This window comes from Fulmarus glacialis, unplaced genomic scaffold (assembly GCF_000690835.1).
Source record: "Fulmarus glacialis isolate BGI_N327 unplaced genomic scaffold, ASM69083v1 scaffold10499, whole genome shotgun sequence".
NCBI lineage: Eukaryota > Metazoa > Chordata > Aves > Procellariiformes > Procellariidae > Fulmarus > Fulmarus glacialis.
Window position 1 is genome coordinate 127,872 of NW_009233915.1, and position 25,947 is coordinate 153,818.

The 25,947-nt window shown below is 38.2% G+C and overlaps 1 protein-coding gene across 1 annotated transcript in view; it reads right to left on the reverse strand.

Annotated features, from left to right (window-relative positions):
* Window positions 1-3,344: 3,344 nt before the first annotated feature.
* Window positions 3,345-25,947, reverse strand: part of SUCLG2 (succinate-CoA ligase, GDP-forming, beta subunit) — a gene marked incomplete at its 5' end in the record, with an annotated part of 104,662 nt that continues 82,059 nt past the window's right edge. Inside the window, 2 exons of the mRNA XM_009585486.1 lie at window positions 3,345-3,778; window positions 11,217-11,337. Coding sequence (XP_009583781.1) covers window positions 3,663-3,778; window positions 11,217-11,337 — 237 coding nt within the window. The remainder of the gene's footprint in view (window positions 3,779-11,216; window positions 11,338-25,947) is intronic.

Below are 25,947 nucleotides of genomic sequence, written 5' to 3' on the forward strand. Positions count from 1 at the left end.
ATGCTCACACAACGCATCCAGCTCCAGACCAGCCAGCCCAACCGTGCAAACCTAGCAAAACCCAGAGGTGTGCACTCTGCCAGTTTTGAGGACGACACCGTAAGTAGTGAGGAAGCACAGGGAGTGAGCTATGTGGGTGGAAAAGTGGGGAAAAAACCAGGAAGTTCAGTAGAGGAAGGGGAATGAAACTGAGGTAAGTCAAAACGTGCAATGAGCTGCTTTCCCCCCCTTGCCCCTTGCTAGAGCTGACCTTGACTTCGAAAGAAACTCCAATTTTCTGAAAGGCAGCAAAAAGAAAACCAAGGCATGAAATCTCGCAATCAGTTCAGAGGCTTACAGCAGCATCTAATACTAGCATTTTACATGTCATGTAATACAGCAGTAAGCCTAGGAGGTTTTTGGATTTCTGTAACTAAGTTGACAGCTTTTATTACAGGACGTGGTTCTGCCAGCACCTAGCCTTGTGCACACAGACCTCCCGGCTCTTCTAGCCCAGCGAGGCTGCTCAGACCCGTGTTTCGGGCCACTCTTAGTACACTCAGCAAGTACTGTGCTCAGCTCTCAGCGCAAGCGAACCATCCAGGCCGACCCGACACGTAATAACCAGAGGTTATTGTAGGTGCCAGGTCTGAAAATCCCCAAGGTCACCGGGCAAGGCTCACCTTGGAGGGCAAGGCAAGCGGCACAGCACTGCTCCTCACTGGGGAAAAAGACTCTGCTGCGAAGGGACAGCCCTGCTCAGGATCTCATCTGGTGACTGATTTGCACTGACACACTGTTCCAATCACAGCAATTTTGCATGATACCAGCTGCTTTTCCGGATGCAGGGAAGAACAGGCCTGACAAATAGGATAGTATAAATGCACGTTAAGGACATTACTCCAGAACTCCCAGCTGTTATGCTTTCACGGTGAGAATTTAAAGGTATCTTGTTAAAGATGTAATACAATGGCAGCATTAACAGTTTCCTCCTGTTTTCCCTTCTAAGTGCCCAATCCTACAGAGCTTTATTAATACAGGCTGAAATTTCAAGATTTAAAGGCTAACTAAATCCTACTTAAAACTTTCGCAAAGGGGATTAACTGGAACTTACCCGCTGCTTACACTGCTGTTCGCTTTCTGCAGGAGGGGCAATTCTCATGCACGTGCCTTTTGGGTTTAAGCTGTAAGAGGCTGGCGGGAGCGGAGCTTGCATCCAGCCCCGCTGAGGTGGGGGCCAGCAATCAGGCAGACAGCTGCTGAGGACAGCAAACCGCACTCCTGCCAGGTTGCGACTCTGCATGCTTGAGCAAAGACAAAAGCATCCCTTCTAGGCATTGCGTTTACTTGCAATTTATAACAGCTAAAAACACAGCAAATGTAACTAAAACGCCTTTCCAAGGGAAACCAAAACTAACTTTACGCATTTCCATACCCAGAGAAATGACCCACACAAATAAAAACAAAGCAGTCCACAACAGCGCACCAAGCTGAGCAGAGAAAGGGAGCCTCTGGTTACCGAGAGCGAACAGTGCCTTGGCACAAGTGAAACGCCAAACGTTCAAAAATACAAACCCAGAGCTTAAGAAATTTTCCATGTGACAGTTGAAAATTAAAAATTACGGTGTTCTATTCTGTACATGGCTTAAGAGGAATAAAACTTGTGTGTACTGTCATTAGCCTATGTAAAAGAAAAGACAGAGATGAAAAGATTTCCTTTTTTAGAGAAAAAGCACGTATATAAGAGTATACCGATATTACCCAATTGAAATTAAATTCCTATGCATTCGATTTCACCCACCTGTAACAAAATGCTGAATGGAAGAACACAGACTACAATAGACAAATTAAACAATTTTCTATTTTATAGAAAGGACAAAGTCATTAAATGGGTTCATTTTTACATTTATTTCACGAAACGGTGTACACAGTGTTAATCTTTGCAGAATAAAAATCACATACACACACAATGAATGGTTCTGAGACCAGAAGTTAGACACACAGTGTGCGACAACATTGCATAAACAGTTCTTCCACAGAATGCTTCTATTTCCAGCATTAAAATGTATAAAATAGAGTGTAACTTTTTTATTTATTGTGGTGAGGTAAACATTTCTTCTTTCAAAGCAGTGTGCTTCTATGCACCTTCATGAGAACTGCTAACGATACCCTTCTCCTTCATTCAGTCAATAAGTACATACCTAGTGGCATATTTATTGCTATTCTAATGGTCATACATTTTTTCCGTGAGCAATATGTAGAGAAAGGAATGGAGAAGAAAAAACCTACAGTAATTGATGATAGCAACCTATCTATACTATTTGTGTCAAGAGCCAGAGATTAGTGCAGATAATTTATTTTGAATGTAACAGTTTTAATGGAAATGTCAAGAAAAATTTATTTACATTTTTCTAAGTAGAACACAGTATTGATTAGAGCCGCTCAAAAATCACAATTAAGAATTTATTAGACAAATTTTTACCTCTCTGCCCATTTACAACACCAGATCATAGTATCCACTCATTTGTTCACTGTTCAAATTTATTGATGATTTTCAGCATGTAACTCCTGGGCTGAGCGAGATTTGTACCGAGTTCTTCAGTCACACAAGCCATTTGGTATTGTCTTCTGGTTCCCTGAATGAATGATTTGTGTAACTAACAGCTTGAATTTTGACTGTTACAAAAGAATATATAATCAAAATACATCTCGGTCAATATCTGAGTACTGAAACTTTTTTTCTTGTACATATTTTTACTGTTGCCTGAGAAATCAAATACTTTAAAAATGGAAAAGTTCATTTGTGTTTTATTCCCAATAAATCAGAAATGGCTTTTGGAAGTGAAATCAATTCAAGAATACTCCATGCTTCTGACAGAAAACTGCTTCAGGTTCTCATCTTATTTTAAAACCTCACAGCAGTGACATACTTATGAAAGAGGTTATTTTAAAATGTTAGCAGCCATTTTCTTACTGGCAGACCTCCTAGAGCTCTCTGTATGGCACTGTTACACCTAGAAACACTGCACCTCATTCCCAAAAACTAGAAAATAAAATGAATCACATTTCACCAGCTTATAGGCACAGTATAAGAGTGGAAGGTCCTTTTCCTATTGTGAGGTATACTTTGGCATCTACAAAAGAAAATCATCTTAAGGCAAGACGTGTGATTTCTAAAAAAGAAAATAAACATTATTCATTTGAATAAAAATAGATATTGTAAGCACAATTTTTTACATTACTGTAAAAGTCCATAAAAAATATAAACCCATTATTAGTTTGCTGACCCTTTACAATATAAAAAAAAGAATGAAAATATTGTGTTTGATTAAAGATCAATCCTGTTGATAGAAGTTAATTATTAATTATTGTATCTTATCATGAGTTTATCAGTGATAATTTTGGAAGGAAAGCAGAAAAAAATAATACGTATTACTTATTACAATTCTGAACAACAAAATTACCAAAATTAGATGAAGACATACAAACTTTTCACGAACGTAGCTGCAAAATTTCTGAAGCCTATCCTGCAAGCCTATGGCCTGAGTTTGCCATATATTACAGATTAAATCCACCAACACTGATGACTGCTTAGAAAAACTCCACTAGTCCTCTCTGAAATAACAACAGGAATGACATCTTGTGAAACACACACACTTTCCATGAGAATAATCTTCAAGTTGTTATTTTTTGGCCACGCTGGCCACTGCCTTCTTTGCTGCATCCTCAAGGTCATTTGCAGATGTGATGGGGAGTCCACTTTCATTCAGAATACGCTGGGCTTCATGAACATTTGTTCCTAAAAAGGAACATCGACTACAATTAGTAATTAATGTTAATGCAAAATGAGTATCTTCTATTAAATCTCTATAAAAGTAGTTAATGCTTCAAACTAGACATCATTTCAGTTTAACAACAGATTCAATGAGTGGTTCAGACTGAGCTGAGAAGAAGGAACTCCTAATTTCAATGACAATTTTGACAGACAATGCAATCTGACAATAGCACTTGCATCCACATGAGGAGCTTTGTGAAGATTAGAGGGTCAATCCAACATCCACCAGTCAGTAGGGACATCCAGCAAGAGCAGTGGATAACGGATCACGTATCAGGCCTTTAAGATACTCAGAAGATTTAACGCATTTATTAGCAACAATCAGCAACAGCTAATCAGCAGTCAGTGAATCAATTATAACTAAAATTCACCCATGTTAACTGAAAGCTGCAAAACGGGCTATTGGAAGACAAAGATTTGGGTAATACTGAAAATCTAACTGGTTTTGAGTTGCTATTGAATACACTTTTTTGCATTTCTGCTAAAAAAGGGGAACATACAGAGCTCTGAAGCATTCAGCGTGACCCTGTTCCCTCCTCTGCTGCTGCACTATACTATCCCATGTTGAAGATGACTGTACAGCCATACAGTACAAGTGCTCCATTTTGTACATAAAGAATTCAAATTTAGTCAACAGACTACATGCACAGTAAAGGAAAAAAGCATAAATTAAAAAAGATATTTCAGGAAAGCGTGTTTTTCACACTGTTCACTTGTATAAAAGTGAACAAGTGCATCACCTTCCCATTTACTCTAGCTCTGTCTTGATGGAAAACAAAGACAAACAGAAAATGTGGATTCTCCAAAGCTTTCATCACTGATCTGTTCTGCACCACAGAAGAACTTGGAGTCAGATATCCTACTGAGGAAGTGGAATCCGCACTTTGGGATCACACCACTAGTCACAAGCACAAGACCCTGAGCTGATCCTCTTTGGGATCACTTCTAGCCCCCTCCTCCACATCAAGTTCCTTGTTCATTTGCCATGTCAAAACGCTTAATTACTTTGTAATTCCTAGACCTAGCAAAATGAATTTTAATTATATTTGGAGCTATACACTAATTATAGCCTTAATTATTAACCAAGCAAGGAGCATATTCTTTACTATGCAACTTAAGGGTGATTTTGGGGTTTTCTTTCTAAAATGTCTGAAATTGTACAGCAGAAGCAGAGAAATTCAGAAGTCTGTTTCATCAGCATGCGCAAGTCAGGATTCCCACTCCCGGCACCGTCGCAGCAGGCCCCAGCACTTTGTGATAGGAGAGGCAGGTGTCTGGAAGAGGAATGCAGGACCCCATCTGCTAGCTGTTTAAAAGCACTGGCAGAAGAGGTCATGCTTCCCATCGATATGCAGAGGACGCACTGTAGGACTTGTGTAGGAAGGTCAAAGACATCTGAAATCTCTGGCAGAAGGGGGATTTGGTTGCATAGTAACATCCAGAACTGTACAGGACTTTTCCTACAGAAAAAAGAATATATGGGCAAAAAAGAGCATAATATTTGATTTATTTTTCAACCATCCTATATAACATAATGTGGAAGCTGTTAATTGCCAGTACAGAACTGTACAGGGAAGTCAGAAGGCACTAGGAAGGTTCTCTTCTCTGTTCAGCTCCTCACATTTGTATAGCGATTCCTATCAAGTCTTGAAGGTTTTATCTATTATTTAGATACAAGTGTGATAAACATTTTAAACAGTCAAGATTGTACCGATCTCTCAAACAGGATTCTACAAGACAAAGTGTTGTGAGGAGGGAAAAAACGGAAAGAGGGAAAAATTTTCCCACAGAGAAAAACATTATGCTGTTTGTGATAGCCACGTACTTAAAACTAACTTTTGCTCTTCACTAAGTGGCCAATATTAATTTACTAACAGGTCAGAGTGGGAACAATACATTGGATCTATTCTGCACTGCATTGATTGCTCTACGCACCACTTGTCTAACATGCATTACAAAATCAATACAAAACACAGTCCACTAAGAAGGGAGGGGGAGTTTATGCAGACAAATGAAAATATGAAAGCTGAAAAAAAATCTCACTGCAGTCAGAAGAGTAAGGGTACATTTTGTATTGATTAAATAAAGTACTGTTTTATAGGCAGGCCATACAACTAAACATATTTTTCAGCAAGCATTTCCTTTGCTGTAATTTCTTCTTTTAATGATAGCTTTTTATCCCATTGTGATAAGTATTTTAGATATATGGAGAATACAGAAATTATCATGCACAGGAAACATTTAAGAATCTACAAAGGGTATCATCTTATTGCAGTAGACATTAAAATAAACAAATAAATAATCCCACTATTCTAACATTAACCTCCTGCCACTGGATGGTGTCAGAGAACTGTAAAAAGAATCCCCCACACAGGCTATCGAAAGAACCTGCCCTTCACCTACCCTGTAGCCAACTGAGAAACAGTGAAAATTCACAGGACTGAAGGTTACAGGGCTTTCGTTGTTGTTGCTGGAGGTTTTTTGTTCAGGGTTTTTTTGTTCGTTTGTTTTTTTTTTTTTTAAAGTTTACTCCTATTAAGGGAATAGCTTTCTGATGAGAAAAAGAAGTTTTTTCCTTCTGACACCTACTACTGTCAATGACACTCCATGGAAAAACAGGAAAGATGTAATTTTATCAGCAGATACTTTGAGGCTTTTTAATCTAAATATCCTCTTTCTGAAACTTGGGTTCCGAAACAACCTCTCTGCCTGTGTACATGCAATCGCTCACATTTACACTTCCATTGCCTTGAAAGCTCTGCTTTCACTAGCAAAGTGAATCTATTCAACTCATTACCTAAAAATCCTAGTAATAAATATTCTATCTAAGCATGCTTCTATAAATTCTAAGATTATACCAGCACACATTGTTACAAATGAGTCAAGAGGACTGCACAGGTTGAATAAAAACCAACCAAACAAAACATCCCCAATCATACTCTGACAGGATTTTGATAATGTTCATTTATTCATTTGCACTGTCATAAAACAATTAGGAACAGGCTAAATTGCCACTGTTTAATGCTGATGGCTGGAGAGGATGCAAGACTCTGCAATGCCATTTCTACCTTTTCAGGTAAGTAAGGGGAGAAGACACAGCTATATACATTTGGTACATCCTAAGAAATAGAAGACTAACCTAAAAAATAATCTGATCTACCCAAAACATTCTGCTACGACAAAATATTTCACAATATGCAGTACATTTGACAATATTATTGACGTGAACACATTGTGACCATGTTACATTATCAACAGTAATGGTTCAGCTTTGATATGCTACACTTATGAGGCATATTAAGAGCCAAATTTCCCTCCCTGGCATGTAGCCAGGTTATGTCATTTCTGCTAGCCCACAAGCTGGGAACTCATAGCCTCTCAGGTCTCAAAGACAGAGGTACTGGAGAATAAGGGACAAGGTTTAAAGTCCATCACCAGCTAACCTTCACTCAACATTTGATTTGAGGTTTGGCTAGGGATCAGCTTTAAGTAATGACCTTTAGCGAGGGAACGTATGAAGTTTTGGTGGCGCACACATCTGGTAGCTGTTGGCTCTGCAGTCAAGAACAAACCAACTTTCACTTTAAAAATTGTCTCTTAAGAGACAATTAAACCCTTTCTATTCTGTCCACCCCGTTCGCCCTTTTCTATCTTAAACTTTTCCCAAAGAACAGTTTTTTTCTTTTCCCCTGCCCCATGTTTACATCCAAACTGGGAAAGACTCAGGCACATTTAAATTCATGCTGAATGTTTAAACCCAAAGTGTCTGAAGAGGTTGATACAAATAAAGTTCTAAATGTGACTTTGCAATATCCCATTCTTCTCTCTTGATAGGCAATTTGGGATACTAAAAATCACAGGCATACATACTAAACTGTATTTTTGAGCAAGATATACAAATTGGAGCTAAATTTCACTTGTGTGTAAAAGATTTCTGAATATATTAAAAAAAATCATTAGATTCTGAAGAACACAGAAGATCTTGAATCACATGGCTGAAAATATAACAGGAAATTCTGGATTCAGACATGTGAATAAAAGCCAACTTGCTTCTAGCTATGTTTCAATGTATCGACTAGTTCTAATTCCTCCCAATTCTTCTTGTGCTATGACCACAGAAGCAGAGAATTAATTTGTTGAAAGAGAGAGAATGTAAAATTTCTAGCATAGGAAGAGGACATCTAATTTACAATTCTTTTTCATTCTTTCCTTTTTTCATCTAACTCTGAGCTACATAAATGAGAAACAAAGTTTGGCTTCCATTCAGCGCTCCTTGTTAGTTTTCACAAAACTTAACTGAAGTACATTACACTTTAAAGAGGAAAAAATGCTGCATAAAACCAGCAGAAGTTAGTTTTCTACATCTGTAAAGGATAAAATTTGGAATATGCGGTTTCTCCATTTGTCCATGAGCTTTTTAAACAACAATAATCCCGCATCTCAGCTGGTGATTTCTTTACTGATAAGGCAAGTAAATACATGTAATTATAACGTTACTGTTTTCAAAGAGGAGAGTAATCCTTTCTTTATCCACTGGTAAAACAGCTTGTATTTATTATACAACTGAGAACAAAGATTTGTCCACAGAATCCTGCTAAATCAGGACAGATTTGACTGATTAAAACTCTAGTCATCAAGACATTTGTAATACAGTGCATGCAGGCAAAGAGTCTTTAAAGTACAGGTCACAAATCCGTTAGAGTTATGGGAATAAATCATGAACCTTCTGTTGGAAAAATGTTCAAAATGGAAATCCAAAAAAGTGCTTGTCCTTTTTTCTCCTTTTGAGGTGTAAAATGCTATTGGTGACTTTTTAAAAAGTCTTGGGCTGCCTTATTACTTCCACAGTACTCATTATTAATTCAAAATCCTTATATGTTTGGATAACCCGGTATGAGTTCAGAGAAGAACAACGAAGATGATTAACGATCCAAAAGGATTGATTTCTGAGGAAAGATTAAAAGAACCAAATATATATATATATATATTTTGCTTGGTTGGATGATTAAGGAGGCAGAGAAAGCAGGAGTTACAAGCTAACAGTTTCTAAGTACAACGTCTGAAGGCTGTAAACAACATAGCTCTTCGTTTAGGATGAGCTGATGGGTAACACTAAGAATAAGAGAAGGAATTAAAAAACTTTTCAGATAAATATTACGCAAAAGGGAGAGTTTGCTGTATTACACTGGGACAGAGTTTCCTAAAGAAAACGTGGTATCGCCATCTCTGGAGTCAGCAACTAGTCTAGGAGAAGCATTATTACCAACCTAGTAAAGAGTAAGCAATCATGGGAAGATGACCAAGAAAAGATGTTTGCATTAAAATCTGTGTTAGACATTCTGAAGATTCAGCTTCGGCCTCTGTGGATGAAACAGCACACAACTCTCATAAAGGTCGCAGGCACAAGGGGAACAGGGGGAAAGGGGAACAGTCACCTCTGCAGGGCTTTCTGCAACCCCCAGGCAGAGGCACTCCTGCTCCACACCTTCTCTTCCAGCCAAACTCCACAGTGCAGTAGCACCGGGACTCTCCTCATTCAGCCCGGGGACTGCTTTGCCTCTTGCAATCTCCCAGAAGTCACCTTAAAAAAAAAATTCACCCTTACTTGTGTACAATCATGGAAGTATTGAAAGTATTGGAGAAAGGTCAAGAAAACCCAGTGGCAGACCTAGCAGACTGTAGTTTAAAATGAGCAGGTTGATTTTCTTGTTTCTCTTATACCAGTTTCAAATATTGCAATAGAAACAACTTGCAACTATCTTGTTCATAAGGAAAACTAACGGCTTTTCCAATATATTCACTGAAAAAAATAACAGCTACAATAGATGAGAAGCCTTGCAGATCTGGGAGATAAGCTTTTTCCCAGCTATGACAGACAGGAAAAGTTTTTTGCTATGACAAAAAGCTAAACAACATTGCCTAGAGCTGATAAACAATGAGATTTTACATTATGAAACTTTCCTGCTTCTAACCAACATCCATCAGTCTCTCCTTCATCCATATTAAACTATCTATTTACTCTTTTAAGGTGTTTAGTGGTGCTGCATCATCCAAAGAAAATTTTCACCATTTGTTTCTAAAATCCATTTTAGAGTATTTAAATTTCCTGCACTTACCACAGCAAAAGTCTACCCATGTTAAACCAAGAATGCCCTCTGGAAAGCGTTCGAACCCTGCAGTGAAATGCACAGCAGAACTTTTACAGGACAAAACTGGGCTGTGGTGTCCCCTGACGTGAACTACGTATCACGTGCAATGTAGCATGAGAATGAGGGATGGGAAAACCCTGCTTTCTCATGAAAAGCAAAACAAGTACCACCCTCACCAAAGGGCTTCATGAAAGGCAAAACAAGTACCACCTTCACCTTCATGAGTCCTGGTGACTTTATTTTTTGAAAAGGAAAAAGTCTGGTGTATTCAGAACTTTTTTTCCTTCCCCCCTCTATCACAGTGTTAAAAAAGACCTTATTGTTTTACATCTCAGGTACATAGAGGGATGCATTTCCTCCTTTCACCGCCAATGCTGAGTGATAGGACATTTTATGCTCTTTACACACACCCAAACATGAATATTGACATTTTTGAGGAACAGGCTTTAAAAAAAAAAAAAAACGCAGAAAACCCTCTATTTTCCAAACCTACTTAGCAAAAAAGCAATGTTTTAAGCTTACCAGAGTCGTGTGCTGATTTCAATCAAAGCACTTTTTCATTCAATGGCAGAAGAAGAATCTCCCTTCCTCCTTCAGGGTACTTCTCCAAAATTAGAGACAGAACTCCGTATCCACTGCCATTATATTAAAGCCAGTAACTGCCAAAGAGCGCTGTTCCTTACCTCTCTATTACTTTTTTGTTTCCAGTTTAACAATGCTGGATGTACTAAAAAATATATTCCTTACCATTACCAAATCTTCTGTTTTTTAATGGATTTTAGCTCGATTGGATATTTGGGTAGAAGAACACATTACAGTAATCTCTCTCTCACAAATACCGTTTCTAACATCTTTCTTTTAATTATGATATTGGAGTAAATTGAAGAAAACTGTATGTTACTACGGGTTTAGCAATAAAGGAATTGCATTCAGTAAAAATCATTTGAAAAAGAAATACCTCCCAGTAAACAGAAACTTGCATCAAAATAATTTCTATTTGCAATGCAAATGTAACAAGCAAAACCATAATGCTTTCATTGCAAAATTTCATTGCTTCAAGTACCACCAGGGACCAGGAATACAGAAATGCATAAGGAAAGAGTTTATTGACTTCAGGTCATGCTATGGATGAAGAATTGGACATATTCGTACTGTGTGGGACTAATCTGTTTAGAGCTTAGAGATCGAAGAAAGCCAGAGTGGATTATTGTGCACCTGAGGGACGATTTTTGTCTGACACCATTAGCACTCACCTTCCAGTCTGACCACCAGCGGTACTTTCAGCTCAAGCTCTCGGCAAGCTTTGGTAATACCATTGGCTATAATGGCACAGTTCACGATCCCACCAAAAATGTTTACAAGTATTGCTTCAACCTGTAGGAAAGGAACAGAGTAGGAAATAGGTGGGGTTTTTATTTGTGTTTTGTTTTGGCTATGTTTTTTAAATAAACACAGGTAAAAGATCCAAACCAGGGTACAAATTCCCCTCTGTCAGGCAGGTTCTCATTTATGGAAGGTACAAGCTTCACCTCTGTACTCAGAGAACTTGATTCTGAGTCTGTTGTTTCTGTAGCGTGTAGCAGTGATTAATTGCCTTGGTCTAAACTGGCATGGTAATTAATATCATAAACACATTACTACACAGAAAAGGGGAACTTCTACCAATAAGTATAAATAAAAAGACAATAAACAATCTGTATTTTGGATTTTTTTAATGTATTGAACAATCATCAGAGGTTGGAGCTCAGAAAACACAGCGTATGAATGTGCAGATGCACATGCAATGAAATATTCATGTGGACACTTCACAAAACAATCTGGATATGCACTTTATCATAAACAGCACAGAGGAAAAGGTAATATACTTGCCCTGACTTGATAAAGAGGAGTAAAAATCCCTTCTAATTAACAGGGAGAGGCATGTAATGAAGAACATTCATTACAACAGATTAACTGATAACCTCAAAAAACCTGCTAGTCATCAGTTTCTGGAAACTGAAATTGCTGCACCCAATTCACAATTAAATTACCTTTCACAACATACAAGACATTAACACATACAAGATACTAATATGGTTTCTTTGCACTTAGTAAGGTAGTATAACATTGAACTCAAGTTCATATACCAGGCTTCCCACCGTGGCTTATTAAGCCAAGGGGGACACCACACAGATGCGGCTATGCCTATGCTGTTTCTCATTCCATAGTGGGGCTAATCCACAACATTCAGGGTCCTCTACAATAAGCTTCACTGGGTGTCACAAACAGGCTTTGCCAGAATCACGTTGACTCAAAAGAAGACAAGATAAAGAGGGGATTAGGTTTGAAGGAATAAAACATCACTGGATTTCACTTGTGCCTGATGTCAACCACAATTATGCTTAACTCATTGCACAGGATGAACAGATTCACTTTGCCCACCTCCAGGTAGCCAGACTTATACCAGCACCAAGAAAATTCCCTGCAGTCACGCACGTTTATAGCTCTGCACAATCAGGTTTAATATTTCTCTGCAGACAAAACGTGACAATTAACTCCTGTGATGTGCAGTCACACACACAGATTGAAAGCTCACCACTGTTAGTAATACTGCCATCCACAATGCAGCAATAAAAAGAAAAAAATCTCAACAAATACTTTGCTTCCCACATGAAAGCAGCTCACCAATATCCTTCAGCAGTACCCTCGGCTGCAAAAACATCCCTTACTGTAAACATATGCTGCATCTACATCGCACTATACAACTCCAATGCTAGCAGAACAGTCATAAAATGAAGATGGCAATGGGACTACCTTGTTGACATCTCTCTCATCACCTGCTGCTGCTCCCAGCTCCAAGACTTCTCATGATGCCACCCAAAAGTAGGCAGAACAGTTCCCATCTGACTATCCTGGACACAGTGTCATTTTCTCCTCTCAAGCTTATTAGCCACCAACTCTTTCATCTAGTTTTCCAGTGCTGATGTGTTAGGATGCTGCCTGCCCCTGCTACTTTTCTCCTCTTACTATTCGCAGTGGCGAATTAAGATTTGCTCGCTCTTCTGGGCATCCCAATACTATAAACAGAATTCTTGTGTGCATTTTCAAAGCACAAAACATCTCTAATGCTATATAAGTAGAACAATAATTAATAATAAACTCCCTTAAAAATCCTGATATCCAAGTTTCTCCCTCTGAAATTAGGTAAAATGATTCAAGTACACGACCCAATTGCTCCGGTTCATAAAGCCTGCACAGTAACAGCCTGCATATGGCTCATGACGCGGCTTCCTCATCACAGGCAGAGCACACTAGGTATCAGAAGGAAATTAATAATCCAGTTAAATCAAAACATACAATTTAATTGATTTTATAACACTTTCTTATAGTTTAGACATGGGCCAACACTTTAATGTTGTGTTAAATGCATGCATTTACCAGTCTAGGTTTTCTGGATACTAAGCTGGTGGTGCCATTGCAATTATTTATTTCACCTTTGTGTTGTTATAAAATCCTTAACTTCGTAGAATCTACCAACAGTGAAACCTCAGAAGGCAAGGCCCCTTCTCTGCCTTGCTCCTACTGCTTGTGCACATGCAAACATTCTTGGTGTTAGGACGTGAAACACAAAGAAAAAATAGAGCCCTTCAAACTCTTATCACACTAACCCTTACGGTAGAGAGATATCTATGCAAAGCGCACTTTGATGTTAAAATATACTAGTGTTGTATTCTATCAGTGGGACAAGCCACAGAAACTGTTCCGCCCTTTCTAATACATGCTCCTAATTCAGCGACATTGCACCAGGCATGTGACAGATCAACTTAACCAAGTGTGTTTACATTATTAGAGATAAGGAGGAGGATTTTATGCCCCGTACAGATATTTTAATTCCTAATGCAGACATTCTCATTTAAGGATCTGCTTTTCAGCTTTCAAGTTGAATTCTAATCAGGTCTTCTAATCCATTGGCAGCAAAAGGAAAAAAAAATGTTGAAGGAAATTAGATGCAGCTTGGATAATTGATGTTTGTATGCTTGGCTTTAATAAAAATACACTGTTAAATTAGAGAGGAGTCTAAAAGGATTCAATCAGTAAGAAACTGAATCAGGTAGAGAATTCAATCTCGGGTTTTATTGTAATCTTCCAAATAAGCCAAAAGATCAGTCCAAATGATGCTGAGATTCATTTTAACTCCACTGAAATTTGTGAACATTGTTTATATATGCTTCTGTAGCCTGACTAGATCTTGCATTTCCAGCTGAAAGAACTCTAACATTCAGACCCAGTACATGGATGAAAAGGTTTTCAGTATTTCATGTGTACAGAGAATGCACAATCTCTGTATTATTTAAGCCTATAAGAAAAATAAACCTCCCATTGTATACCAGAACCATTACATATTAACATGCTCAGTATCTAATGCATATGGACTATTAAACATATCAAGGAGAGAGGAAACTGTCTACATACAAGACAGGTTACTTGATAGCATTATTATTCTAATAACCATTTTTACCCAACAGCATGCCCTATAAAATTACTTTGTATTTCAGCAACATTGTTAAGGAAACTAAAGATAGCAGTATATCCACAGGTTAGCTTCCTTCCATCCACCAAAACAATTGATAGATGTGAAATCACCATCAAGTGTACTCGCAACTGATTATGGAATCCTCTGCAGAAATAAGGGAACCCACAACAGCATGAAGACATCACCATCAATAGTGGTAACAACCCGTAGACCGCCAGGTCTAAGCACCGATGCTGGGAAGAAAAAGCGATAGCAACGCTGCATTATCACTGTCTTCATGCTAGGTATGGTATCGAATCTTTGCAAATACTGGAATACCCATTAATCCTACAGCTCCTAAATACTATATGCACATATATGCAGACACACAGATAGCCTCTTCTCTCTTTATATAAGAAATTAGATATATTTATGCATAGCTATAGCTATACAAAATCCATGTTGCTTTATTAATAAAACTAACAGTTTTAATTTACAGTGACTTTTTGTTAAAGTGAGTCTTGACAACGCCTGCAATTCTGCTTTGAATGTTTGGCACCAAAAAAACCCCAACCCAAAGAAGTGTAATTGTATACTAACTGAAGTAATGGTGCTAGCAGATTACTGTTAGAATTATACTGGATCACCGACATAATCCACAAGGCTGCCAGGTTCCACGCAACTAAGGGTATTTTACATACAGCAGAAGCAGCTTCAGCATACTTGCCTGCACTCTAAAAAATAGATATAGTGTGTGTGCATTTACTATATTTTCTGCCTTTTTTTTTTTCTCTAAAATGTTCTTAGCCTTAACAAAATGCACACTGACATCTGATCATCATACACTTAAGGATTAATACAGGCAGCACCTATAAAGCATTCCACCCTTCCTACAGCCCATTTATAAATCTATACACAGGACGTCTCGCTGTCTGCAGCCGCTGCATTCCAGTCTGCCGAATATCCTTCAGAGCCCGCACTAACACCACAAATTCTGTACACAAAAAGAGAGAGGACAGAAACTTGACACTTGCAAGTTGTTACTTCTCTTTCATTTTCCGCCTTTGTTATTACCACAGAACAATTACAACAGGCTTAGGATAACAATGTGCTGTAGCACTGGACAATGGCAGATACTTCATACAAGGTAAAGCTCTGAACCTCACAGAAACCAGAAATCCAAACATGAATGCAAATTAACTCAGCCTGAGGTTTCATAATCATTTGAAGATGACCTAAGTATGGGCAGCCACCAAAGAAGCTGTCTTGCTTTGCCCCTCCCTCCCCCTGCACATAAACACCCCTCTCCTCTGCCTGTATTAGCATCTGAGCCACGCAGATGCCAAAGCAGCTCCCGGATCCGACTGATCCTGCAGGAACATGAACACAGGCCCTGAAGCGAGGAATAACCCCCCATGCGCTGTTAGGACCCGGGATACGTGGGAATGTGTAAGCCAATTGTGAAACCACTTTCTTAGCTATTGCCTTTCAAGATCAGAATGATTAGTTATGTACAAAAATGTGAGGCAATACAAGAGAACTGTCCAATAAAAATCAAACCCCAAATCACCAAGACCATGATTGTACAGCACAGATCTCTTCTGAATACTACTGAAAATATATACTGGAACATAACTGTGGGGTTTTTTTAAATAAGTGTTTTAAAATACATGTTTTAACAAAATATTTCAGGATGGCTGACATAAAGATAGCTCAAAAACGTAATTGTTCCAATATTCAGATCCCTTTAATCAAAGTTTCTGCTAGTGTATTTTTTATGAGAAGCTCTTTCAAAAAAACCCCCACATTATCTCATCTGATGACAGCAGGAAAGACTTGCAACAGTTTTCCAATTATTAGCAGTGTCAGATGTACGCCTTGTGACTTTGTATGCATCTTTTCCCTTATATGCACATACAGATGCATGAACACTCACACAATGAACTATAAATATTATTATAAAATCACCAATATAATCTCTGACCTTGCTGTAAATTGTTGCTCTGAAGCTCAGTCCATTTATTTTAGTTGAAAACAAGCTATTCAGCAACTGCCAGTAAAACTACATCTGCAGCAAATTAAAAGCTACACTAGCAAAGAATTTGCTTACAGTTTGCTTTGATTGAAAGCTGAAAAAAACACCTTTACATTTCAAGCTAACTGAATTAATTTATTGACCACTCCTAACTCTTTCATCAGCTGAAAGTGTACCCACACAATATGAAGCAGACTATATTTGTCAAGTTTTCTTCTCCAGGACGCCGCAGGTCACATCTACATGGAAGAGAGTGGGTTTGCATGGTACAGCTGGCAAACATGTCCCTGCCTGGAGGCTTCTAGCATTTTTTGAGGTTAAAACATGTGCTGTGTCTCCCAATCCTCCTGGTCAGCAGGGTCTAATTTTGTGTCTCCAAAAACACATTCCTTTACCAAACTAAATCATTAAGTTGCCAGAAAATAAACAAGAAAAGCAAGCCAGCAGCAAGCATACTGCCAGGCATTTGTTTCTACTCTCCTTCCTTCAAAATAATAAACACGAGTGGAAGGACAATATCGCAAATCACTCAAACATATCAAAGAATGTGGGGAAGCTCACGTTGCAGGATGCTGGGACACAAGCACTGAAGATGCAGATGTGTTCCCAGCTCATGGGGGGAAAGCAAAGGGGCTGTGACCTACAGCTGGATCCAGACGTCCAGTACTGCAAACATATACAAGCCTGACAAGCACAGTCACTTAAGAGTTTTATATTCCCAATCTGATCCTCGGACATGCTTAGCACTTCAACTGCCAGCAAATCCCAGTTAAAAAGAAGGGTATTCAACACTTCTAAAATCAGATATCCAGGTTGCAATTTGGCCTCGCGAAGATCCATTGGCCTTCATAAGAGTGATGGCAAGAGCTTCTTTCTCACAGAGCTGAAGATTGTGGGAACCTTTATCAACAGCAAAGCGTCAAGAACTGCTGCAGTTTAGAGACGTGCAAGGCAAGATAGACTTACACGAACACAGCTTTGCCAGGACTAGAGAATCCTAGGAACATGTATTTAATTAGCTACAGGTCAGCAAGGAACATTCTCTCATTCAACTGTCTAGTGGCTACACATTGCTTTTATTAAGAAAGAAATCTTCAGCATGACAAGGAAAAACTGAGTCTCCTTGTTATCTGTTTTGGAGACACAGACACCGAGGCAGAGAGGTGAGGACATTTTCCAAACCCTTTGGAGATGGCTGAGTTTACCAGGATTACAAGTCAAATGTTCTTATGTGCCAGACAAAGATCTATTCCCTATGCCTTTTAAGAGGTACGTAGCAATACTAAGAGAAAAAAACAAACCACTGGGTAAAATGGGATGCATAGTTCTTCACTTTGAATCTAATAAGGTGCACTTAATCCTTCCTATTATTCCATTGGTCTTTATTATTCATTCATTCACAGCTTACATTTTGTTTCAATGTGAAAGAAGCAGATTATCTCCAACTCTCAATAACAATGTAATAAAAATGTAATAAAACACAGATGCTATACACTTGCATCTTCACTCTGTATCTTTCTGCTCAACTGGTAAGTCAGATACAAACATTTTTAAATGTCTCTGTTATTATAACTTGGACCGCAGGTCAAATGTAACTTTTTCTTATCCAGTTTTGAAATATTACTCTAATCCTCTAGCTTTTTACATCAGACAACATTTATGGTTCATTTGAAAATAAAGATTAAACCTACTGTAGCACAGCAGTATGAAAATTTAAAAACACAAAAACAATTGCTTAAAATAGCCACCAGAGGACAGTACAATTCAATGTGGAAAAGGAATATAAAAATCCCCTTGGAGAGAAGAGCAGGGTTATTTTTTCTACTCAAAGCCAAACTATCTCATTTTACTTTATAAAAATGATGCAAAATATTATTTTGCCTCTTTGGGATGGAATATTGAAAATCTGAAGGTGATAAATTTAAGGAGGTTGAACCGACAAAAAGCAAAGCAAGAAAGCTTGCAGTCAGGTGAAGAAATTCTGATACAATGTAATTTTGAATGTTTTATACTATTCTAAAATAGGTCAAGGTTTAAACTCACTAGTAATGCACCGTTATGCCACAGCAGGAAAGGAACGCTGATGAATCCCCAAAACAAAATTCAGATTTTTCTATCTGGGGGGACTGGCTGGCAGGTAGGAAAAGCAGATTAAGTATTTTCCTGAATGCTATTTTTTGGCCTGTATTCAAGAGGTTCCTAAGGAATGCAAGTCTCACCGAGAGCGAATGCCCTGTTTCTGCTACATCCAGTTGTTGTATGTTAAGCCCTTTTCTTGAATGGCTGGTGAGATGGCAGTATCTGGCCTGCGTACCAGCCCAGCACTGGAGGAAGTCCTTTTAGCCACATGACTCCTTTAGTGCCGTGCCAAGAGTCCCAGATACCATGTTTTTGCAAAATCAAAACTTTGTGGCTCCGGTTTCTGATGTGCTAAAAACAGTCAGCCCACAGTCTTCAGTCCTTCCTGCTTATGGCAAATTCAGGATCTAGAACAGGATACAATCTTATTGGCTTTTGCTGCTTTGAAAATGGTTCAGCAACAACCCTCTGATAATCGACCAGATCCAGGTTGTGGCCCTTCGATGGGGTAAGAAAAGCATGCAGGTAAGCAGGGTTCTGTAGCAGGGAGAGCTTTGGTGCCCTCTGATACCAAAGACAGCTCCCAGAATGGACCACCAGGAACATCTCCAACTCGGGATTTTGTCTTACTCCTCTGTAGCACTGACATAACAAAAAAAATTAAGAGATCAGAGCTCATTAAATTAATGGTATGAGATGAAATGAGGACTGGCAGATTACACACCACAGTATGGCATTGGAAACAGTCCCCGGAGACCTTCCTTTGCCCAGCCGTGAGGTGCCCATGTTTTGGGAACAGAAATATTCCAATTCTAGGCGCACAATCTCCTTCAAATTCCAAAATATCATGGCAGGCAGCAATGTGACCTTGGGAACCTTCATTTCAATATTACTTTTCAGTGAGGCAAGTCTCACATTGAGCTGTTTTTTGGAACATTTCCTTGTCTGCAGGACACACACTCTGCACACCCTGAGCCCTGGCACAAACACATTCATCACAACAATGCCGTCATTCCTGCAGAGCCCTTGGTATGTGATCACACTTCAGATGTGTTTATGAAGATGCAAACCATCAGGTGTCTTCTATGCCTGTGCTACCGCCTGGCAAGACATCAGTCACCTCCTGTCCAGTAACCATATACACCATGTTAATACAGCCCAGAGTATGAGCTAATTAATCCTACTTCAGAATACAGGCAGAACAGGCAAATAAGTGCCTGCAACCATGCAGGCATGTTCTTTCACTGATAGGAAACACAACCACCTCCTAATGTAATCCCTAATTATGATAATAAGGGACAAGAACAAGGAAACAGAGGAAAAGAAAAATGTTGAGACCACAAAGTACTATTCTGAAGTATATTTGAGAATCAGGACAACAGCTTTTAGAATTGTTTTGGGGACAAAATGCAGTTGGTAGTTGCTAGAACAATTGCATTTTTGGTGCCAATATGGGAGGATAACTCTTCTATCAGATCATGGGTACAAGGAATAAAAGTACATAAATTTGTTCTGACTATCATTTAAATATCTGAGCTTCAAGCAGATCAAGCCCCTGGATGAGCAGATCAGAATGCAGACCGATACAACATTAAGGGATGATGACTACCTACGTGACCACATATTGCAAGACCGAAAAACACACATGATCCGTTTTTTTGTGTCAGATGAGAGTAAAATATTTCAGATTTCTTTTAATTTCCTCTTTGTGCACCCAGAACTAAGGGTAGTTGCATGTTTAGGTCTGATTTGGGGGATTTTATTCTAGCAAAAACAAGATGCACCCACGCCATCCCTCTTGTAGGCACATGCAGTAAGCACTGGTCATTAAGTTCTTAGGGAATTCATGTTATTTGACTGTGCCATATTAACATGATCAGTTACAGATACCCTCCAAATCCAGCCATCCAAGACAGTTTATACAGCAGCATGACGGCAAGTAGTTCTTCCACAACAGCAGTCTATTAAAATTGATCCAATATTTGCTGAATTTTGCCTCTGCACTTCAGATTAATTTCTCAATCAAAGGCACATAACACAATTTCTCTAACATTCTTAGTGTCTGAAGCTCAAATTAGATTTTTGCTAAACAATAATCAGCTTTCTGAAAAATAACGTAACAATGTGATCATCATTTAAGCAATGTGATACAACAGGTAGCGTGTGTTCCTGTTATTTCAGCAACATGCTATGCCCTGGGGTGCATCTGTGTACAGTTTCATCAAACTTTATGTGTGTTAAAAGGCAAAAGGCCAAATGATTTTAAATCATTTGAACTCAAAAAATACAATATTCCTCAAAAGAGGGAGTACCTGGAGAACATAGATATATGATAAAAATGGAACTGGTGCAGTACACAACCTACACCATGGGTTGCTGTCAGATGAATTGTTCAAATAGTATGTTACACTGGTCAGTGTGTTGCGGCGTGTTACAGACACCTGGCAAATTACCAAAACCGATACTATTAAATGATACAATCACAAATATCCACAGAAGGGCTTGACTAAATAGAACTGTTGATTTGATGACTAGTCCAAGTCTTCATGTTTATTTCAACAGCTAGTTGAAAAATATACGTATTATAAATTTGGAAACATCTTAAGGTGTACCTTCTCTCTACCTGTTGGCCATTGATTTGACTTTGACATAAGTCCAGCCAGAATGTATCTTACTGTAAACAGAGAGTTACTTTATACTTCAGGGAAGAAACACACACCCCCCACCCCCCCCAAGATCTGAAATCTTTATGTGAATAATGTTTGAGGACCACCAGTAAAATTTCCAAACACAGTACAACCTTTCAACATGTCACTTTAAAACTATTTTAAAACATTCATTTTTGAATTTGTTTCTGGAGTCTCTACACATCTGATACCTACGTAGCCTTCAAAAGGCACATGGGATCCTATCAAAGCAGCCTATCTAACAGGAGTGATCTGGGGAGACAGCAAGATTTGTGTGAATACAGCTACTCTCCGAAAGAAGGCACATCTATGGCTGATGAGAATACCCACAGGTCTACCAGGTATCAAAATCTCTCAAACATCTGTCATCCACTATCTGGAAACAGTAAAACCTAATTTGTCCTGCAAGATACTGAAATGATATTTGTTCGTGGCAACATCACTACACCTTTCTCTAACGTATTTGGCAATGGCTACTTTCAAAGCAATGACTAATGTAAAACAAGTTTTGTCAAGTCTGTTCTAGTCCAGCAATTTTTAGACCTCCCAGTCTGGACAGTAAGAATTGTGCCCAGAAAAGTATCAAGTACAAAACTAAAATGTCTTTTGGTGGGCATGCTTGATGCTTACACTTTTCTTACATTATGAACAAAAAAAGCCCCAAAACAAAAACAGGGGTCAAAAAAAGTAACATAACCTTGAAAATTATTTGCAAATGCAGCACCAGAACCAGGTTCCACAGACAGAAAAAGGAGGTCCTAAAGGAATGGCCACATATACTAAGTTAGCAATCAAAGAGTCTGATGAATATTGCTAGTTCCCGGGAAGGGCTGGGGGGGCGGGGGAATAATCATGACTTTGCATTTCTTTTCAGGAGAACAAGAAAAAAAAAAATCTTAATCTTTAAAGCAGACTTCGATTTTCTCCCCATATTCGAAGTTTGAAACTCACTTAACATGAAGATTTCATCTTCTGTTTAAAGATGGCACAGGAATCTAGGAGCTGGAATTTTAAGAGAGACTCCACATGTTGAAAGATTGACACTGAAAGACTTCACAGCACCACAGTCATCTGTCATTTCTTTTTCCTGTCATTATGTGTTCAGTTCTACACCTTGTTTTGGGTAAAGGACAGGCCCAACTACCACTTTTCAAGCCATCATGGCAAGGGACTTATTTGCTGAAACCAACAGTCATCAAAACCTATCTTTATTCCCTCTTTAGAGATAGCCTTATAAACATAAATACTATACTTAGAGTATCAAAATACTAAGTGATCGTACTCATCTCAAGGGATGCTCTAGAGAGACTTGGGATCTTCCTACTTTGTCACCTGAGAAACATCTCCGACATGTATTCCCCATGAAGAAGAGAATGAAATGCTACAGAAGCTGCTATCTAGGTCACACTGTTTTTCTCACTGAGACAACGGAAACTTTTAAAAAGGAATTCTGTACTTCAAGAAACTTAATTAAAGTATAAAAATGCATTGTCATGGGTACTGAACTGCATATACACGTCTGAAATCTCCAAATAATTAAAACCTGTTCTTTTATAGTAACATTGTAGTCATCAAAAACCTGAATTACTGTGCTCATTACGTGCCGAATTACTACTGCATAAAAATCAGCTAACTATTAACATGTAAGTAAATCAAAATGGAAATAGTAAAACTGAGAAAGGTACAAAGAAGAGTGAAAAAGAAACTGAACCACCTTTGTATATAGAAAGACTAAATAAACTAGGACTTTCTATCTTAGAAAAGGAAAGCTGAAAACCTTTGTATATAGAAAGACTAAATAAATTAAGACTTTCTATCTTAGAAAAGGAAAGCTGAAGGAGGATATATAGCAAAGACTGCAAGTAGCAAGAGAAAAAGGAACAGGGTGAAACCATGTTGTACCTGCCTCCAGGTAATTTTATGGCTTAGTCCTTAGTTCTTCTAATGCCAGAGATGGTAAAGATACAAAAGGGGTCCTTTTACTGTTATTTTTAAATACAGCATATAGTTATTGTTTGAAACTCATTGCCACAGAATATGGTTTATGTCAAAAGCTTACATGAATTGAGAATATACAGTAACAAATTCATGGAAGGAAAGCCACGAAAGACTCGTAAATACAAGGATATCAAAGATAACTAGAAAGCAGTGGAATATATCAGGAAAGTACTCTCACACTTGTCCCCTTCTTGTGTTCTTCTCAAGGAACCTGCTTTCGGCTGCTACTGGAGAAAAAAGATCAGATCAAGACAGATCCAAATCTTACTCAATGCAGTTACATTCTTCCATTAAAACAAAATGTATATCCATCATTTCTTTATTAGGCCTATGAACCCCCTCATCCAAATTAAATCACAAAAACCATAATGCTTGAGTCATACACTCCTTTATCAGTTTCAATGATTACAATACTGTCTAATCTCAGCAGTTACCACTTAATACCGTTCAGGTATGTGGCACTGGACAAGTGATCAGAATGGGTGATTTTGATTACTTCTCTTTTCATTTTAATATAATTAATTCCTTGCTCTTTCCTATCCTTTCGAGGACAGGAGTCCAATCAGAAGATGGGAACTGAAATTCATACCTATGACTTTGTCCACCTGGGGAACAAGTTTAAGAATAGCTTATCTATGCCTTCTTCCTCTTGCTTCGTTAAGCCTACTCATTAAGCAACCGGTGCTCAACCAGAGGGAGAAGAGCTAGTTCCCTGGGACGTACTGAGCCCTACATGGAAGGCAGCGTAAGTAGAATTAGGACATTTTCCTCCCACCTTTCTAAACTCAGCCTGCAACATTTCCTGACCAGAAAGCAGATGTGAGGCAGATTATTACCCATCAGCTCAGACCCTTTCCCAGTCTGCACCAGAAGTAGGTGACCATCAGGACTTGCTATCACCTGAACGTTAGTGAGAAATTTTGTTCCAGAAATGTCTCTTCTGAACACTGGCCGCTCTGACATTATATATTAAAGGCATTCAGCTCAGAACAGGACTGCTGAAAGATGGATAACGATGTTTATCTTCTGCAAGGTTTATATAAAGTAATTTAAACGAAAAAAAAGTGACAGTTTAAAAATTAATGACCAGTAATAACATCCCCACAAATAGGATGCTAAGCTAAGAACTGTATTATTGCAAAATGGGTTGACTCAGGAGTTGACAAAGTGGTTCTATATACTTTTTGGATTGTCTTGCTACTTACAAAAATCATAAAATGCAACTTAACATTTTTGCTTCATCACAAAGGGGAAAAAATTTGGCCTCTTTGACAAGTACAAACCAGTGATGTCATTTACTCCTCCTAATAATTTAACTTATCATCTTCATTTTCAGTCAACTTTTTTTCACTTATTTTCTGCATTAAAAAAGGGAATCACCTTCAGAGAAATAATTATTCGATAATGATCTACCAGCCACTTTTCACAAATTTATCAAAGCATCTTGTAATAAAAACAGAGCTGAATGTTTTAACCACAACCCCAAAGTGATATAATCAGCAAACCTGATCTATGAAAGAAGTTATAGAGCTACATTAAGAAACAGACGGAGTGAGCATAAAACAATCACAGATAAGCCAGCATAAAGGAATTTAACTTTAGATTAATCAAGGTTGAGATGCTCAAGGCAGCCATGGGGAGTCATACACTTTAAAATTAACAGGAGATGCATGTAAATCACAGCCTGCTTCTTATATCTCAACCCAGTTCTGTACAGGGCAACACACGGAATCGTAGGTGTCTCTGTTAACCATACTGCCTTGCTTCACAAGTGATTTTGCAGTATGGTCAAGGAAAATATATCTAGGAGATCCATTTTTAGAGTTTTCCAAGCCTACTAAAAAAATCCAGATACCTGTTAACTTCAATGAGAATTAGAAAATCTTATGAGGATTTAAAACTCCCACACTAAATTGCAAAAAATGTCAGAACGAGCCTCAAAAGTATGCAGTCATAATACTTGAAACTAAGCATGATGAAAACAAATAGCCAGCAAATACTCAGTTATAAAACCAACCATCTATCACACGGCCAAAAGCTGTCACTTGGCTTCAGTAGCAGACTTTTTCTAAATTCAGATTTTCTGCAGTGATCAATACTGTATTATATTGGCAACTTAATAGTAGTTCCTTGGTGTAGGAAGCCAACTCCCAAACAAAAACTATTACAGAACCTTACTATAGTGCAAAACTCAATCACAATATTTAATGTTAAGCAAACAGATAAGTCCAGCACTGTCTCATACCTTTTGATCTCCAAATCAAATAAGCAAGTACATCCAAAGCAGATTACTATTCTACAATGTGGTAGTATAAAACTGAAATTACAGGTTTATATCTTTTTGTGGCAATTTTTTTTTTATTTCACTGCTGGATGATACACGGAAAGATTTTGACAACAGGAAATTTTTCTTGTTTTATCACCCGAGAAACACACCTTGTTCTCAGATACACACAGTACCGAGAACCAATCGTGATCTGGGTTAAGCTGTAAAAATAAAAGCGAATTCAAAGTCCATATTTCAAAAGAAAACAATACAAATGGTTATAAGCAAGGAAATGAACGCAGGCAGAAATAGTTTAATGCATGTATTGCATGCAGTTTTTGTTAATTACTTTTTAAGTACTTAAGCACAGTAGTGCTCTCTCTAAAGGGAATTTGAAAGAGAGATTACATAAAAACATTTCCAAGTG